We start from the raw sequence: 19,168 nt of genomic DNA, 5'->3' as shown, positions 1-19,168 counted from the left end.
CTGAGTGGTCTTCTATATAGATGGCTTCTAAGTGGTGAAGAAAATAAATTATTCTTATCCCAATTTTTATTGAAAATTAGTTATATGTGTGAAGGAAGTAACACAGTTTTCTTGGGCTATCTCTCTGTGGAGTTAGACAATATGTACTAGACTTTAATAAAAATTTCAGGTTATGTGCTTATTCAGGTAAACTTATTTAGGTAAGCATAATGCAATAAGGCCTAATCTACACAGCATAAATTGTCTGTGACAAAAGCTACTTCATGTCTGAAGCAACATAGGAAAACCCATAAGGATGGAGTAAAACAATGACTGTGTCTCCACTACTGAGTTTTTCTTCTCTTTTCATAAATAATTATGTATCATGAGTCAGGAACCTTGGCCTGAATAGCCCAGTGGAAACCACAGATCCAAGCTGTGCTAGATGTGTCAGAAAAGTGATACTCTGTTAAAGCTTCCCCTGGGAGGCCTTTGTGATAAGGCTGGAGCTAAATGCTTGATCATGAAGGCCAGGCCTTTCAGGAGAATACTAAGAAAAGCTCAATGTGACTGGAACCCAAGGTTTCAGATGAAGAAAACCCCTTAAGACTATTTTGTGAAGATCCTCAAATGTCTGTATGATAACTTTGGTAATTATTATAGGCCAAAGAACTGTAGGAGTTTATGTTTTCTTTTCTTGAGACAAAGTTCAACTCATGATCTGCCTGCTGTGCAAATTGTGGGACAAACATAGCCTATTCTTCCATCCCTCCCTCCTCCCTGCCCCACCCCCTTGTACATGCAAGGCAAGCACTTAAGCAAACAATCTTGGCCAGTTGTTGACCTAGTTTTCTCCTTTGAAAAAAAGGTACAGGGGGATGGGAAGGTGGCTCAGTGGTAGAGAGCTTGCCTTGCATGCATGAGGCCCTGGGTTCGATTCCTCAGCACCACATAAGCAGAAAAAGCTGGAAGCAGCACTGTGGCTCAAGTGGCAGAGTGCTAGCCTTGAGCTGAACAGCTGAGGAACAGCGCCCAGGCCCAGAGTTCAGGGCCCATGACCAGCAAAAAAATATATACGTGTGTGTGTGTGTGTGTGTGTGTGTGTGTATAAAGATAGGTGATTTGCATGACCTATATTGCATTTAAAAAGGACTCAAAATGCTCAACAACATAGAACTAATCACATAAGTCTCCATTCATAAATACTAAACATCTATAATTGATTTTAACTGTAGCTATAAAAAACTATTTACATCACAACACATATTTGTTTTATACATGGTATTTATTTATTACATACATGTAGATCATATATTCATATTTATATAGGTAATTACCTCACATATATGTAAAAAGAATAGGAGATACTAGGAAAGATAGTCTTTGTTGTACATTTCTGTTTTTCACAGATTTCAACAATAAACATTTAATATTTTTATACTTGGAGGGAAAAAACTAATGTTTTGGTATTAAAATACTGGTTGCTTATCTTCTTCTAATATCATCCATTTTCATTATTTCATTTGTGAGATGAAACAGAGTCCAGCATAGAAAAGATATGTCTAACGGCTGCTTCTCCTGTTTAAAAAAAAAAAAAGACCAATTTAGTTCTTTAATTCATCAGATATCTGATATTCTGACTCTGAGAATAATGGTATGTTTTCTCATTCTAGAAAATTACTTAAGCACTTTATAGATAAATGTGTTGGTAAAATTTTTACATATGTGTCCAGAATACCTAGAATTTAAGAGAGGAAGGATTTACTTTAGCTCATAGCTTCAGAAATTTCAGACCCGCATAGTGGGGAAGCATTAGCAGACCAGATCAAATCACGGTGGGCAGGAAGCAGACTGAATATAGGAAAGGGCCAGAGCAACATGTGGCCCCAAGGACACCCCCTAACCTCAGTGACTTATATACTCCATAGATCCAACCTCCTACTTTTTTTTTTTAACAACTCCCAATAAGGCCATCATCGTATGTCTCCACCAAAGGATTATTAGTACTTATTTAGTTATAACCTTCAGAATCCAGTCACATTCAAAAGCCCATCAGCCAACAAGGTACCCAACACATGAGGCTGAGGGGGAGCATTTCATAGTCAAAATATGATAGTAATGCATTCAGTTATTGCAACAACTGCCATTTTCCCTGCGCTATAGATGAGGAGATAAGGCATTCATTTCCCAGGTAGTACAGCTGTTGAGTGGTGGGCCTCTTCCATGAACCCACATACTGTATACTTGTGTGTGTATATTGCTAAAACAAATGATGACTGTGACCTAGTCAGTGTCCCATGAATACCATTTTAGAAAAATATTAAAGAATATGAAGTTGTCAGGTGAAAAGAGTTTTTTGCAAAGGAGACACACATGCCAAGGTGAAAAGACTGTTTAAAATGGTCACGTTAGATTGGCCATGATCTGGTAGAGCTACCAGTGAGGGATACCAAAGGTCCTTGAATGATGACAGGTTACATAGTTCATGCTTGTTATTCACACCAAGAGCAGTTGTTAAAAGTTCTTAGAAAACTGGGAGAGAATGAGGAAAAGGGTGGCACTGTCCCAAAAGAAATGTACTCATTACCTCACCTATATAACTGTACCCCTCTGAACATCACCCTTATGATAATAAAAGTATAAAAATATAAAAATCAAGCCTTCTCTTCATAAAGTGAAAAAATAAGTTCTCAGAAGCATCCCTTCTGTCAAGTTCTAATCCCTTTGAGTAGATGGCAGAGGAAATGACTCCATGCCTTCTTTCTTTTTAAAAAGTGATATCAAACAAAATATATCGAATGGAAAAGTGACCAAATAAATGCTCTTTCTTGAAGTATTATAAAATGTATTTTTTTCCTTCTTCTTGACAACATAATAATAATGAATCCTGTTTTATGCTCTCCACATGTTGGAATCAGCTGTAGAGAAAGGTATGCAGTGTTTGCTTAATAGAGAATCATCTCAACTATCTCTGGGCTGAACCATTAGTCTGCCAGGAAGATGTGGGTTTCTGTGACAAGCATTCCCACAATCAGCTCATTTGAGGGTTTGAAATTGTGACTCATACTTGTTACATCAAACATAACTTCATTTTTGAGAGATTTTTTTGGGGGGGGTCTGGTTGTGGGGCCTGAACTCTGGGCCTGGGCACTGTCCTTCAGCAATTCAGCTCAAGGCTAGCACTCTACCACTTGAGCCACAGCACCACTTCTGGCTTTTTTTTTCTTCTTGCTGAGGAATTGAAACCAGGGCCTCAAGCATGTAAGGCAAGCACTCTATCACTGAGCCACCTTCCCAGCCCTGAGAGATTTTTGTTACATCTTTGCATGAACTTGCTTAAAAGTGGATGGGGATAATCAAAGTCATGTGGATTTGATAAAGATCTACTTGGAAGAAGAGCCTGTAATCAGTGTAGTCACAAAGAAGTTATTCCTTCCTATTGGTGAGGGTCATGGTCTTTGACCATCTCTACAAACTCAAGATACCATCTTTGATGTTCCCATGCTTATGGATTGCCTCCAGCCCAGTAGCTTTAACAAATGTAGTGTACATGTTCTCTTAGACACTATTGAAAAATCACCAAACTTAAAGACTGTGCTGAAAGTAACCCCATACCTCTGTGTACTCTCATGCATCTGTACACCTACCTTCCTAATTTCACACATACAATCAACACAGTAAAAATAATAGTGAAGGATAATAGGACTTTATTTCTCCATTTTTCATGATTGGTTTATCCCTAAAGGGCTTCCTTTATGCTTTCCCACTAACATTTTACTCCTGGACTATAAAGTTAATATGGCAAAACACTAGAACACTGCCTGGTACTTATTCAACATCACAGTTAGCTACTATTATCATATTAAGCATTTGCATTGATATTCATGTTTGCAATATCATATCATATCAACTATATATAATCTCCCTTTCCCTGTTTTGTCTTTACCCTTTTCCTAGACCTTATCCTTTGGTTGAAGTCTATATACTTAAGTTCTACTGTTTGCTGCCAGTCTTCTCCAGTAGAGACATTAAGTTCCTGAGAGTAATGACTTTCTCCTTTTCTAGGGAATTAGCCATTGACAATGGCTCCAAAGCAGCTGGAGGAACAAGAACCAGACAACGAGTTCTTCAGGGTCAGGGCAAAGTGAAGAAGCTCCCTCTGTCAGTCATCTAAGAATTGGCCTGTATTCAACCTGAGCTAGATATTGTTATGGCTAATGAAAAGCCCTTGTAGAGCCCTTTAATAGGAACCAAAGGGTTAGAGGAATAAGAGAAAGGGAAAGAAGAAGAGGGGGAAGACAAAGAAGAACAGGACATAATAACAGAATGTACTTGCTCCTCACACATCAAACCTTGCTTTTTACCTGCATACGTACACTGACAGCCTCTTGCTTCACTGGGAGATATGTGAGGCTGAGAATAAGTTATGGCCAATGGAAGGCATTCAGAAATGATGTGTGCTACTTCTAGGCCTGGTTCATGACAATCTCTCTCACAATGGCACTTGTCTTTCTTCCACTGTCTGTTGGACTGATGTGGAATTTCCAGCAGAGATTTCTAGGACCCAAGGATACCCAATGTACAAGGTGGAAGATGTTCTTCCTGAAAGTGGAACCTCATCCTCTTGCAATGCTGAGACAGTACATAATGGAGTAATAAACTATGGTGTTAGTTACTAAGTTTTGAGGACTTGTTTAAGGCAACAGTATTACTTACCTTATTTGGATCTTTGGTTTATCTACTGAAATAAAGTCAATATTCCCATCCATACTAACATACCTCCTTCACCCGTGCTACCCCCTAATTTAGCCCATCATGCCTAAGTCTTAATATCGTCACAACTGGTATCCTAGTCAGTGATTTTACTAAATGTTATCCCCTAGCAAACCTCAAATGCCTCAAAGCATCAGAGATACTAGCTGGCTTAGCTGACCGCAGAATGAGTAAATTTTCTGAATACAATAGAAAGGAAAACCTTTAAAGAACAAGGTGAAAAATATGGTACCAACAGGAAATCAGGAAAAGCTAGATGTATGCATATTTGGAAATACACTGCATGACAGAGAGAGGAGCAGAAGAGACACAACAGAAGGAGGAGGGAAGGCCTGCCAAACCATATGTCTCAGGTGTTTGTGGCATTTCTAGAAAGCAAGATAAAGCACTTTCCAGGCCATTCTAGAACTGTGATGCCACAAACCATGTTAGCAGGACAAAGGACCTTCCTCTCATTTGCAGCTAGAATTTTACTTTGCCTAGGCTGGAGGTATATGGTTCAAGTAGTAGAGTCTCTGCTTAGCAAGCTCAGTGCTTGAATTCAAAGCCCAGTACTGGAGAAAAAGAGGGACCTGCTTAGTCTTATTTATGTTTAGAATTGATGTGTTTCTGATTCTTAAAGTATAGAATACTGAGTGATTTTTTTTCAAACTTTCCAAAAGACTCTTACTTCTAGCTGAGCATCTTCAGCCCACACTTGAAGCTACAAGGTTTTATTTCCACTCAAGATATCAGAACTTGCATCATTTCTGTAGAATTTCTGAATTGCATATATATACATGTATATATATATATATATATGTACGTATATATATTCTCAAACTGCATTTATTTCCACACATTAAAACACAAAGTGGGCATTTAAGAATCTAGTATATGGGGCTGGGCAGGTGGCTCAGTGGTAGAGTGCTTGCCTCGCATGCATGAGGCCCTGGGTTTGATTCCTCAGCACCACATAAACAGAAAAAGCCAGAAGTGGTGCTGTGGCTCAAATGGTAGAATGCTAGCCTTGAGCTGAAGAGCTCAGCGACAGTGCCCAGGCCCTGAGTTCAGGCCCCATGACCAACAACACCAACAAAAAAAAAGGAGACTTATCTCCAATAAACTACTCAAAAAAGCTGGAAGTGGCTTTGTGGCTCAAGTAGTAGGTCCTCATCCTTGGGCATAGAGAGGCTCAGAGACAGAGCCCAGACCCTGAGTTCAAGCCCAGGACTGGCAAGAAAAAAAAAAAAAGAATCTAGTACCTAAGGTCCACCACCTAAATTGTTTAACAAAATCTAAAAATAAAATCAAATTTAAAAATTCAATATTTCTGTATACTATATCTAAATTTGGGCCAATTACAGTGAAGAAAATATAAAAATTAAAGGACAGAAAATAATGGAAAGGTGAGAACAAAGTTTCGGGGGTTTTTGGTTTGTTTTGTGAGTTCACAGCCTCACACTATATTTTAGGCTGACATTGAATTCACTATGTAGATGCAGTTAGGGCTAGGCTCAAACTTTTGATCTTTCCTTAACCTGTCCAGTGGATCAAAGGAATGTGTCACTAGGTCAGCTTATTCTGAACTATTCTTATCAAATTGTCTTAAGGTTGAGAACATAAGATCAAAGGATAAGGAAAAATAATGAGGTCACTAGGTTTACATCAGAGTTGCCTCCTTTAGTGTGACTATCTCCTCATAATGAGGTAAGTTCCATTGTTTTTATCCATTCATCCCTACTGAGCCAGCAGCAAGGACTAATACTGGGATATGAGCAAGTATAGTGACATGAAGCCAGATTTTTGTAGAAATTATTCTACCAATTATTCATTGGGCAGTAAAGGCACATGAATCATTAAGTTAACCAATGTTTCATCTTTTTGTTGTTGTTGTTCCTACTCAGATATTGGAAGAAAGTAGCTTATTGTCCAGATCAACTTCCCTTTGTCTCATTTATGGTCAACCCACAATTCCCAAGACATGTCAAGCTGACTTTTAATCCAAAGCATTGAATTAGGACATAATGATATGTCTTGCAGATAAAGTCCCAGTCAGCTGTGCACTCTGCCTAATTTAATTTAATACTTTGTATTGCATGAGGTAAAGGTTCAGAAAAGCTAATTTTAATACCTTTTAACAAATTACTGACATGATCTGATAAGATGCTAAATCTACATAATGTTCCAAATTCAAAGTCTATAGCTATGGATTTTTTTTAATGTTCTTAGAAATAATCCTATAGAAATAATTATGTGTTCATAAAAATGAATTTTCTCTCAATCTGTTGGGTAAAAACAGTACAATCAGTTGGCATTTATATATCAAATAATTAGTATAATTCCAATATGTGACATATTAACTCCAATCAAGGTTTTCAACCATAAGCTGCCTCATCTTTTAGTATAAGAATGTATATAAGAATTTTGTGGGGGCTGGGAAGGTGGCTCAGTGGTAGAGCGCTTGCCTTGCATACATGAGGCCCTGGGCTCAATTTCTCAGAACCACATAAGCAAAAAAGAAAAAAGCCAGAAGTGGCACTGTGGCTTAAGTGGTAGAGCGCTAGCCTTGAGCTGAAGAGCTGAGGGACAGCACCCAGGCCCAGAGTTCAGGCCCCACGACCAGACAACCCCCCCAAAAAAAGAATTTTGTCAAGTACCAGCCGACAATACTTTGCATGCATTAGAGATCTTTAATCCTTACCCACTGTTAGAAAGCAAGAGCTGTTATTATCATCTCAAGGAACAAGTGAGGACTCTGAGGCACAGACATATTGAATGACTTGCCTCAAAACCTTACAGCTAACAAGTGGTGAGCTGAAAACCAAACTGGCTCCAAAATCTTTCTTCAGAAGCTTCACTTCTTTCATGAAGGAAGGATGTTTTGTGACCATTTTATTGAGATAATACAGTTAGGAGACAAGTGTTTTGTTTAATTTACTATTTCATATAATCCTTATCCGGTCTTTATAATCAGGCATGTTAGCATCCTTTAGGCTCAATGTGCTTCATATTGTCAAACAGTAACTCAAGGACATATAGACATACAATTACTTGTATGCAAGGTTTGTCAAACAATAGAATGATTTAATCCAGTAAAGTTAAAAAAAAAGACTTTTATAATAGAGAAGTAAAACCTGTAGACTATCTGCAATAGAAAAATTAACCAAAAGTTCTACAAAATTTGTATCTGTGCCTGTTGATCTGAGCTATTCTCTGCTGTAGTTACTTTACAACCACTCTGTACTGCAAGAAAGACAGGATAAAAATCTAGAAATGGTTACCAAACTGCCCCTCAAACAGATAATATCATCTTCTTATCTTAAAAAGAACAGTCCAAAACTAGGAGACCATCTTCCAGGCCCAACCTATTCTATCCCTTCCAATGATAAAGTGAAAACTCATCTGAAACTCCTTGAAAGACAGACTTAGCTAATGATCACCTAGATCATACTTATGACTTAAGACTGTTCTAACTTATTTGTACTCTTCACCTCCTGATTCCAATTCTCCTATGTAACCTAAAGCCAATGTCGATACCTTCCAAAAATGGCTGAAGATGTACTGAAGTGCTGCCTTCCCATGGCTACCATGTAATAAATGTTCTTTCTCCACCCTTTACCATGTCTGTCTGTTCAGGATATGAGGGTTGAGTGCCTACACCTATTCTGGGAATCCAGAACTTTGGACTTGAGGTCTATAAAACCTGGTATTATACCTAGACATAGGATATTAGGTTTCCACATTATTTTTAGTAGAATATGGTATAATTATGAAAAATGATTTTGCATAGAGCAAAAGGGATTTCCAAGCATTAAAAAAACAACAAACCATTATATTAAGAGGCAGTGGACACATAAATGGACATGTTGAATTAAAACCTGCTCATATAACAACAACAGATATCAATTCTCATTAACTGTTCTTTAGAAACAATGAAATATAACTAGTTGTTTTGGCATCCTACCTTTAATTAAGCTATGGGGGAATTTTTTCCCCAAAAATATCATCAAGCAAAGTCCAAAGATAGTTTTGGTGCATAAAAGGCATGTAAATTGTTTCCTTATTTTGAATTTAGAGTTTGAAATTAAGATAGGTAAAGAATAAAGGTGCCTTAGGAAACAGGTTATCATATGAACATTCATTATGGCTACATAAAAACAAGATAAAGTATGTAGTTTTAGAGTGACTACATAATAAATTGAATTTGCTATATTCTAAACAGCACCAACTAAACGTGTGTGTGTGTGTGTGTGTGTGTGTGTGTGTTTCTCTGTAATTACAGAATCTGGCAACACTAGTCTTGAGCATAAAAGCTCAAGGACAGTGCCCAGGCCCTGAATCCAAGCCCCAAGACACACACACACTCTCTCTCTCTCTTTCTCTCTTCTCTATCTCTCTTCCTCCTTCTCTCTCTCCCTCTCTCTCTCTCACACACACATACTATAAGGATTCACTGGAAACTGTTGTATTTGTATTAACAATAGTCCTTAAACAGAACAGGCAATTGTTTCCTCAGAGGGACTAGGAAAACAGGCAGCCATCCAATACCTGTCTGTCCTCTAAGCTCACGTGTATATTGTATATGTCAAAAACACATCTGTCATTCTTAACGCACTGTCTACATGTTCTATAACTTAATAATTGATCACTATAAAACACATAAAAATAGATGACTAGTAGAAGCTCTTTTGTGATTTTTACCTTATAATCTTCAAGTTAGATAATATATTGGTAATATCCAATGATTAGGAAATAATTGATTTAATATTTATCTAAGTTAAGAATTATCATAAACTGTGTTTTCAGTTTTTTAAGTTGACATATTGAGGCATAGGGTTTTTTTTTTTTTGAAGGAAGTATAGTACTGGATCTTGAACTCAAGACCTGTCTTTTAGCTTCTATACTCATGGCTGGTGTTCTACCACTACAGCCACAGCTCCACTTCCAGCTGTTTGCTGGCATATATATATATATATATATATACATATATATGTATATATATATGTGTGTGTGTATAAATATACATACATATATTTATATATATACATATATATTTATATTGATACTTATATTGGATACAAACTTTCTTGCCAGGGCTGGCTTTAAATCTTGATCCCCATATCTCAGCCTCCTGAGTAGCTAGGATTACAGATGTGAGCTACCAGTATCCAGTGAATCCTTATAGTGTATAGTGTGTGTGTGTGTGTGAGAGAGAGAGAGAGAGAGAGAGGGAGAAAGAAAGGCAGAGAGAGAGAGAGAGTGTCTTGGGGCTTGGATTCAGGGCCTGGGCAACGTCCTTGAGCTTTTATGCTCAAGGCTAGTGCTCTATTACTTGAGCCACAAGTCTACTTCTGACTTTTTCTTGGCTAACTGTAGTTGAGAATCTCACTAATTCCACTACCTGAAATCACAGCCTCCTAAGCAGCTAAGATTACAGGTGTCAGCTGCTGGCACCTGGCTGAGTCCATATAATTTTTAACATTATAAAAATATATTCAACTTTTAAAATGACATGATTTATTCTATGCATAAGTTACAATTTTTAAATTATATAAAGTGATTTTTACTCTTCTAAATCTACTGAAATTTAGTAAATGTAAATAGGTTCTATTCCTCAGCACCACATAAGCAGTAAAAAAAAAAAAAAGCCGGAAGTGGCAGCACTGTGGCTAAAGGGGTAGAGTGCTAGCCTTGAGCTGAAGAGCTGAGGGACAGCACCCAGGCCCAGAGTTCAGGCCCATGACCGCCCCCCCCCAAAATAAATAAAATAAAATTATGATAATCATAAAAAGGCAGGACTGTTTTTTATTTTTATATATTTTACTGATAATTATACTCTTAAGGAAAGTACCTTTTTAAAATTATTGAACCACTGATTTTATCCAAAAGTAATCTCAGAAATATGTACTTTTTCTTACAAAAAGATATACCAAGTATTAAACTTTCCAAGTTATTCTAAAATCATATATGTTTTTTATTACAACCTGCTAACCAAGACCACTAATGAAATTCATAAAAATTTTTCATTGGATTACAACTTAAAGCAGCACCTTAAAGCACCTTAAAGTTTGAGATTTGGAGCTTTTAGAAAATGAGCTTTGGGGACTGGGAAGGTGGCCCAGTGGTAGCGTGCTTGCTTAGCATACATGAAGCCCTGGGTTTGATTCCTCAGTACACCACATACTCAGAAAAAGCTAGAAGTTGGACTGTGTGGCACAGGTTATAGAGTGCTAGCCTTGAGCAAAAGAAGCTCAGGAACAATGCCCAGGCCCTGAATTCAAGCTCCAGGACTGGCAAAAGAAGAAAATGCTCTTTTAATGAAAATTAATGCATTATAAAGTCTTTCATGTAATCCAATTAAATTTGGGTTAATATTATAATGTATTCATTTCCTGTTGAGGTACACAATATTGAAAAATTACTTGCATTCAAACAAATAGAAAATCTTTTCAGTGGTTGTACAAGATAGGATAACTGTAATAATGCAATAACTCAAGTTAAAAATCAGAGCCACAGACACAAATTGAAGTTTTCAAAGAAATAAAAATGTAGGGTCAGAGGCACTATTATTTAGATGAGCAATTTTGTTACTCTGTTAAATTTGGTAGGAAATTCACTTTATCCCTTATAATAAATGCATCAAGGTTTAAAAAATATTAAATCTTTGTTTTACACACATACGAGAAGCACTCTTTTTTCAGGCTTAGTAGCCCAATTTCTCACCACTTTATCCTTTAATAGAAAGCCTGAAAGGACAATCATTTGGAATTACTGGATCATATTTTAAATGATTTAAGGCAAGAAATTCGGTTTCCTTGGATTCTTGGCCTTCTCTTGTTAGGTTCAACATGGAATGTGGCTTAGTGGTAGAGTGCTTGCCTAGCATGCATGAAGTCCTGGGTTTAATTCCTCAGTACCACATAAACAGAAAAAGCCTGAAGTGGTGCTGTAGATTAAGTGGTAAAGTGATAGCATTGAAGTTCAAGGACAGTGCCCAGGCCCTGAGTTCCCCGGGGGTGAGGGGAAAGTTATTGTGGGGAGCTATTTTATATTCAAATTGTCATTGACACAAGCATACTATTTTTGCAGATAATGAAAAGTGTTTGGACTCATAATGTATAAACACCACACAAAAGAAAATTTTCAGGAGAAAAGATGCATACAAACACAAACATGAAACACAAGTTCCCAGCAAAGGCCAGAACCAACATTTGATTACATGTTCTCAAACAAAAAAGTATCAAAATCCCCAAATATCATCAATCCTTAAAAAAAATTAATGAGCCAGATTTCATCCTTAACCATCAATTAGTCAACACACACACACACACACACACACACACACAGAAACAAGACTTGGGAAATCACAATATTTTATCTTTCAAGGGCGAAATGGAGAGCTAGAATGGCTCCTTAGGACATTATCTTCTGTTTAAATTCCAGGACAACCAAAAAGAAAAGAAGAAAGGAAAATGTCAAAATGAGAACTTTTCTACTCCTCATTCCCATTACTGCCGATTCTTGTTATAGGATTAAGATAAACTGTATCTTGATGTGGAACCTTCAAAAATAAGCTCACTAGGAGTTAATGATTAATGTACTTTTTAATTGCATTGGAGAAAAAAACAAGTGACACTTGTAGTGGGGAGAGAATAAACAACAGAATATAATTAAAACACGCAAAAGGGGAATTTATGTAGAAGGAAAGGCTAATGCATCCAGCCTGTGCAATGACTGCATTTTATGGTTAAAATGATTACTTAGCAAGCAGAGAAAGGACTAAATTATACAAAAAGCAATCTCGCCATACACTGAAAATCTTTGAGGCCCGTTGTGGAATCACAAACATCTTCCGTGTCCTGACTTCCACTTTCACTTTAATTAAGTGTAATAGCTCAAAAATCTAACACTTTATCAGGATATTGCATATCCAAGCAGCAGATTGCAAAGCACTGGTCAAATGGAAGACTCGCAAAGTCTTTCATTCACTATACACTTCCCAGGTATCAAAACTGCAGATTTTAAGATGAGGGTCCTAAGGGTAATTTGGTAGCCTATGTATTTTAAAACTTTTTATCTTAGCTGTCCCCTAAACTTCTCATAGTCTAAACAGTTTTAGGTACTTAAAAGTTGCCAAAGGCAACGAGTAAGTGTTTAAGGGTTGGTGAAATACACCAGACTGTAAAAACTACCTAGGTAGCAAAAGCACCTCTAGTGGAAGAAATAGCTACTTGCTAGTTTCTGACGCCAGTACGATCATGACTGGGTCTTTCATTTCCCAGGACATTCTAAAATACTCCCCCAACGACAGTATGTAAGAAATGCCACAAGGTTAAAGTCAGCCTCCACCGTCTTAATCTCATTGAAATGCTAGCAATGTTTAGTCTTTTGGCTGGTAAAAACACTACAAGACATTTGCAGCTCTATTTTGGTAATAGTAGGTGGCTCTTAAAAGAGCCTTTGGGGATATGAAGTTGAAGCTTACTTGGCCGGTTTACTTGGAGCTGGTGTACTTGGTGACAGCCTTGGTGCCCTCGGACACGGCGTGCTTGGCAAGCTCCCCGGGCAGCAGCAGGCGCACGGCCGTCTGGATCTCCCGAGACGTGATGGTCGAGCGCTTGTTGTAGTGCGCCAGGCGAGACGCCTCGCCCGCGATGCGCTCGAAGATGTCGTTCACGAACGAGTTCATGATGCCCATGGCCTTGGACGAGATGCCGGTGTCCGGGTGGACCTGCTTCAGCACCTTGTACACGTACACCGAGTAACTCTCCTTGCGGCTGCGCTTGCGTTTCTTGCCGTCTTTCTTCTGCGCCTTGGTGACGGCCTTCTTAGAGCCCTTTTTGGGAGCAGGAGCGGACTTCGCTGGCTCAGGCATCTTGAGATGTCCAAAGACAGGAAATGCAGTAGTAACCGAATGGGAATTTCCCCTATTTATAGAGCATTTATGCTAATGAGGGATACTGAGCAAGTGTTATTTAATTGGAAGAGAAGCCGAAAGGCTGTCATTCGTGGGCCGGGTTATGTAAATAAAGTATGGAAACTCGGCTTTTCTATTGGCTATTTCATAGATGTTTGCCCTAGCCAATCAGAGAACCAAATCTATTAACCCGGAAATGTCTATAAAAGCAGCCATGTTTTACGCACTACGTGACTATTTTCGTGTGGTTTTTTCATCTGCTTTTGTGACGTTTGACGTTTGAAGATGTCTGGGCGAGGCAAGCAAGGCGGTAAAGCTCGCGCGAAAGCGAAGTCTCGGTCCTCTAGAGCCGGGCTCCAGTTCCCCGTGGGCCGAGTTCATCGGCTGCTTCGCAAAGGTAACTATGCCGAGCGCGTCGGCGCCGGCGCCCCGGTGTACCTGGCGGCCGTGCTGGAGTACCTGACGGCCGAGATCCTCGAGCTGGCTGGAAACGCGGCCCGCGACAACAAGAAGACGCGCATTATCCCGCGCCACCTGCAGCTGGCCATCCGCAACGACGAGGAGCTCAACAAACTGCTTGGCCGAGTTACGATCGCTCAGGGCGGCGTCCTGCCCAACATCCAAGCGGTGCTGCTGCCCAAGAAGACCGAGAGCCACCACAAGGCTAAGGGCAAATGAATTGGCAAATGAGTTGGCGGACACCTCACCTACCGGAAACGCTTTCAAACCCCAAAGGCTCTTTTCAGAGCCCCCACTAATATCAAAAAAAGAGCTAAAACCACTATCGATAAAGTTAGTAGATAGGATAGCTCTGCCCCAAGCTGTAAAGTTAAATGTGTTTTCTGAGATGTTGGTTGGCACACCATTATAGCTCCCAACCAGAACTAAGGTGTAGGTAGTTATCTTAAGTAGCTCACATCTTTAATCCTAGGTACTAAGAAGGCTGAGAATTACGGACCACGGTTTGAGTCCAGCCTGCTGCAGACAAATCAAGGAGACTACAGAAAACTGGAAGTTGATTGTGTAAAAGCACTAAACTGGAGAAAACGAGCTTAGTGACAATCTGAGAACTTAATTTCCAGTTCTGGCACACGAAAAACAGCCCATGAGCTAAGTTTGAGAGATTTGGAAGATGGGTCACATATACTCAGGTCTTTGGAACCGAATTCACTGAGCAGAAAGATAAACTGAGCTATCTTAGAGATCATGATCATTTAAATGTTCCTAATCTAAAACACTGCTCAGCATACAAGGATATAACTAAATTTTAAGGACTCCCAACGCCTCTGAAAACCTTTTCTACTAGTGATCTTGTAACAACTACAAGAGACAAATCTGAGACCATGCAAAAACCTCTTGGATTCTGTTTCCTTGGGTTCTTGGTGTTCAATTTTCTCCAGGATGACAAAGTTGGGGCATGAGTGGGAATACATAGGGAGGGAAGCCCAGTGGACTAAGGCTTGCAAACATGCCTTCCCTGAGCAGACTGGTCAAGCAAAGCAGTTACGTAAACTGGTCAAGCAAAGCAGTTACGTAATTAGACTTCTGTAATTCCACACTGAATCAGTGAAATCATTCAAATCATTTCAGTTCCTGGCAATCAAATACTTTGATTTGGTCTTTGTTTCTTAATCCAAGCTAAAGCTGTTTCAGATGACTCTATTTAGCAGATACTTCCATCTTTAGGGTCTTCAGGCAGCCTCTTCTCAAATCTATCTCCAGCAACTACCCTTTCCTCATATACCAACTAAAAAAAAGAAGTTGCTACCTTGATCAGCATTTAAATTTTTCTGGGGTGTCATGAGACCGAACCACCTCACAATGCCTTGAGGCATTTTCTGAGGTGTCATAAGACCTAACCACCTCACAATGCCTACTGTGAGTACTGGATTATTTATTTATTTATTAAACATTTCCTTTGTATACTTGGGTCAAAATTACTTAATATGAGCTTCCTAGGTGTTACCCTTAGCCTAGGTATCTAACTTCTCTCTGCCTCCAACTCTTCTTATATCTGTAGTCACTTGTTATGAATACAAGCAGCTCAGTAATGTGAGTTCTGAAATTAGAACACAGGCTGGTCAAGGGAAATGGAAATAAATACCAAGTAAGGCATTATTATGTGCTAGGCATGTTCCTATGTGTTCTTATTCATGTCATCCAACAATCCAAAAGATAAATTTCATTTCTGTTGTATAATTAATGATGAGCAAATGGAAAAACACAGTCTAAATTAAGTCCCAAGGCCAGAAAGCAGTACTTCTCATACCTGGTATGGAGATTTTTTTAATAACAATTAATACAAAATGACAACTTTGCCCACAAACCAAAACATTACTCATGAAATTCTATAAACTCTGTGGATAACTTAAAGGAAGAACTTAGGTTTCTCTGAATCTACTTAAAGAGAAGAAAATCTTTATAATGTGTGAGCATAATAAACACTAGAGAGGGGGTAGAAACCAGCACCGGTTTAATTTAGAGGGTGATAAGTGAAACAAAAAGACTTCTGGTATTAGGTATTTTTCCAAGGACATGATAAACTGATTTGGTGTGGTGAATAAAGGAAAAGATAATGAAGACATGAGATTTTAGTTCTCTCTTCTGTGTTCCAACAACAAAACTTTGTATTTAATTATTTACTAGTAAATGATACATTGTGAACTTTCTTAGCTTTGATATTTTCATCTTCCCAAGACCAGTGTAAGGTCAAGGGCCTACTTTGTTAAATTGTATTCTGCTAGATCCTAGCATAGAATAGATACTTAATAATCAGGGAGGAAATGTTGGCCTGAATAAATCAGTAGCTGAGCAGTCAGGAGTCACTTTGTTCAAGAATCTCAGGTTGCTACTAGATAAGGCTTAAGTATAAAACTGTCTAACGCTGACAATAACACCTTCTCTTTCCAATAGAAATTTCCCTATAATCCAGGTTTTGTTGGGAGCTTTTAACTTCAGAGAAATAAAGTGCCAGTCCTTCAACTCTTTTCCTAGAGATATTAGTAATAGCCCTCCTTCAAGCAAAGTTTAGTTCTTACAGATGTATCTCAGCTCCTCACCAAGTTATCTACCTTCTTTTTTTAAATATATATATATAATTGTTATATATATATATATGTATATGTGTGTGTGTGTATACACACACACACACACACACACACACAGAGGGGTTACAGTTACATGAGTAAGGTAGCACATTTCCTATCAAAGTTGTTACCCTCTCCTTTGTTTTTCCCCTACCATCCCTTCCCTCCCCACCTCCCCAACTCCTCCCTCCTTCTACTTTGCAGTATCACTATTTATGTCTAAATGCTCCAGTTACTGCTAAGGAAAATTCTCTAATGCACAATAAATGCTCAGGAACTTCAGCTGGTCTCCAGCCCTTCAGAAGGTCTCAATCTACCTTACCTCAAGGGTCCTGGGAAAAACTTTAATTTAGGGCAATTTGATGAGAAGTTTAGAGTCAGGTCTCTCATTTACTGGTGGCTAATGGAAGACACCAATGACAAAAGTCTATCTTAAGTTTTTAACTGAAATGTGAGCATGAGAAAGAATCATTATTTAGTATTATAAGCTATCATGAGCAAATCAGACCAGTTTTATACAATACTGGCCAATTTTTATATCTCCTTATAAATTTCCAATTTGTCTAGAAAAATCCTTCTCCTTACTACAGCTGTAATTTCCACTCCTTTATTATTTTGTAGCATTTGAACTATTTTTATAGTGTAAGTTTTAAAAGCAAATGTTATATATACATACACATACGAGCACACACACACATGTCAGCAAGGTATAAGTAGCTTCCTAAAGGCATCTAGTGGTCTTAAGTTGTAATTATAAATTTACATATTTATATTAAGTATAAATTGCTAGGAATTTAATTGTTTTCATGAACCCTGAAGCTAAGATTAAAGCTCTTATTTTGCCACATGATTCTCTACTCTGTATTTTATCTCAGGATTGTAATATTAAAATATGAAGAAGGGCAGGGAAGGTAGCTTGGTGGAAGAGTGCTTGCCATGCATACATGAGGCCCAGGGTTCGATTTCTCAGCACCACATAGCAGAAAAAGGTGGAAGTGGTGCTGTGGCTCAAGTGGTAGAGTCTGGCCTTGAAATAAAAAGCTGAGGGACAGCACCAAGGCTCAGAGTTCAGGCCCCACGACCAACCAAAAAAAATTATACATATATATATATATATACATATATATATATATAATGAAGAAGCCAATTAAAAGACAATATACCTAGAAAATAATTATAATATCTTTTTACTAAGTATATCCATTGTACTTTTCAGAGAAATTGGAGTATGGCATGTAGGCTTGAAAATAAAGTGAATTATCAAGCAGTGAATTAGTAGTAATACTGATAAAAGCATCAGAACTTGATTGGATTCTATTTATAAAATTATTAGTTGTATTTTGGGCAGAGGGATTTAGAGCTTATGCATATTGCTTTTAATTGATCCTTTTCTCTTTTTAAGGCTTGAGGCTTCTAATTTATTTTAATCTGTGTAAGCTTGAGAGACAAGTTATAAGCTTCTAATACGCAATAGGACAAATATAAGATACATGTTTTCATCCCAAAAGAAAGTAAAGAAGAAGGGCAGATGGTTGCTAAGGAAGTCCACCACCTATAAATGCAGTCTTGAATAATCTGCTGTGGCTATCTGATACTCTGCCTTTCAGGAGTACTCTAGTGGCAGTGTATCCATCATGATGCTGTCTGGTTTCTCTGCCTGGAACTTGCCTCTTCAGTATAGTAGAGTCCCACCCAAGCAACTCTCTGTGAGAGACTGGCCCATACATAACTTTGCAAGGCATTGTTCTGAACCGAAATGAATTCAGGCTTGTCTGCCCACTACAAACCCGACTGAATCCCATGCATACCCAAAGCCTGAAATGAAGCCTAATGACTTTGGAACTGTCTTCAAGGTCCTTTTATTTTCTTGAATGACATTAGATGTTTATAGCTGGTCAGCTCTATGGTCTCTTTCTCTGAAATTCTAATAACAGCCAGATACCAGTGGCTGACACCTGTAATTCTACCTATTCAGGCAGCTGAGATCTGAGGATCTTGTTTCACAGCCAGCTCCCGCAGGAAAGTCGGTGTGACTCTTTATCTCCAATTAACTACCAAAAAAAGTGGAGATGTGGCTGGCTCATGTGGTTGAGTGCCAGCCTTGAACAGAAAAAAAAAAACAAAAGCAAGCAAACAAACAAAAACTAAGCAAAAGCATTAGGTCCTGAAATCAAGCCTCAGTACACACACACACACACACACACACACACACACACTAAGCAAAAGCATTAGGCCCTGAAATCAAGCCTCAGTACACACACACACACACACACACACACACACACAGAGACTTCAAATAACATCTATCTCTCTACTATTTCATAAGCTTCCTATAGATCTTCAGTAAATACTTGGTACAAACGTTAAGAATGACTAGGTTGGCAACAAAACATACCTGAGCAGAACAGATTATTCACTGTTTATACTCTAG

The 19,168-nt window shown here is 38.4% G+C and overlaps 2 protein-coding genes across 2 annotated transcripts; one reads left to right on the top strand and one right to left on the bottom strand.

The window, feature by feature from the left end:
• Positions 1-1,506: 1,506 nt before the first annotated feature.
• On the bottom strand, positions 1,507-13,637 carry LOC106000027 (histone H2B type 1). Its single transcript, XM_013035210.1, has 2 exons — positions 13,220-13,637; positions 1,507-1,557 (listed from the first exon to the last, which is right to left on the bottom strand). The coding sequence occupies exon 1, from the start codon at positions 13,607-13,609 to the stop codon at positions 13,229-13,231; it is 381 nt and encodes a 126-aa protein (XP_012890664.1). The 5' UTR covers positions 13,610-13,637; the 3' UTR covers positions 1,507-1,557; positions 13,220-13,228.
• Positions 13,638-13,932: 295 nt separating this feature from the next.
• Positions 13,933-14,329, top strand: LOC106000023 (histone H2A type 1-C). Its single transcript, XM_013035206.1, has one exon. The coding sequence runs from the start codon at positions 13,937-13,939 to the stop codon at positions 14,327-14,329; it is 393 nt and encodes a 130-aa protein (XP_012890660.1). The 5' UTR covers positions 13,933-13,936.
• Positions 14,330-19,168: the final 4,839 nt, after the last annotated feature.

Source organism: Dipodomys ordii, unplaced genomic scaffold (genome assembly GCF_000151885.1).
Source record: "Dipodomys ordii isolate 6190 unplaced genomic scaffold, Dord_2.0 Scaffold206, whole genome shotgun sequence".
NCBI lineage: Eukaryota > Metazoa > Chordata > Mammalia > Rodentia > Heteromyidae > Dipodomys > Dipodomys ordii.
Note: the sequence above shows the minus strand (reverse complement) of the source record. Positions and strands in the feature narration are given on the sequence as shown.

Bases quoted from the DNA above. Each gene is read 5' to 3' on its own strand.
- LOC106000027 (XM_013035210.1), bottom strand. From the start codon at position 13,609: ATGCCTGAGCCAGCGAAGTCCGCTCCTGCTCCCAAAAAGGGCTCTAAG.
- LOC106000023 (XM_013035206.1), top strand. From the start codon at position 13,937: ATGTCTGGGCGAGGCAAGCAAGGCGGTAAAGCTCGCGCGAAAGCGAAG.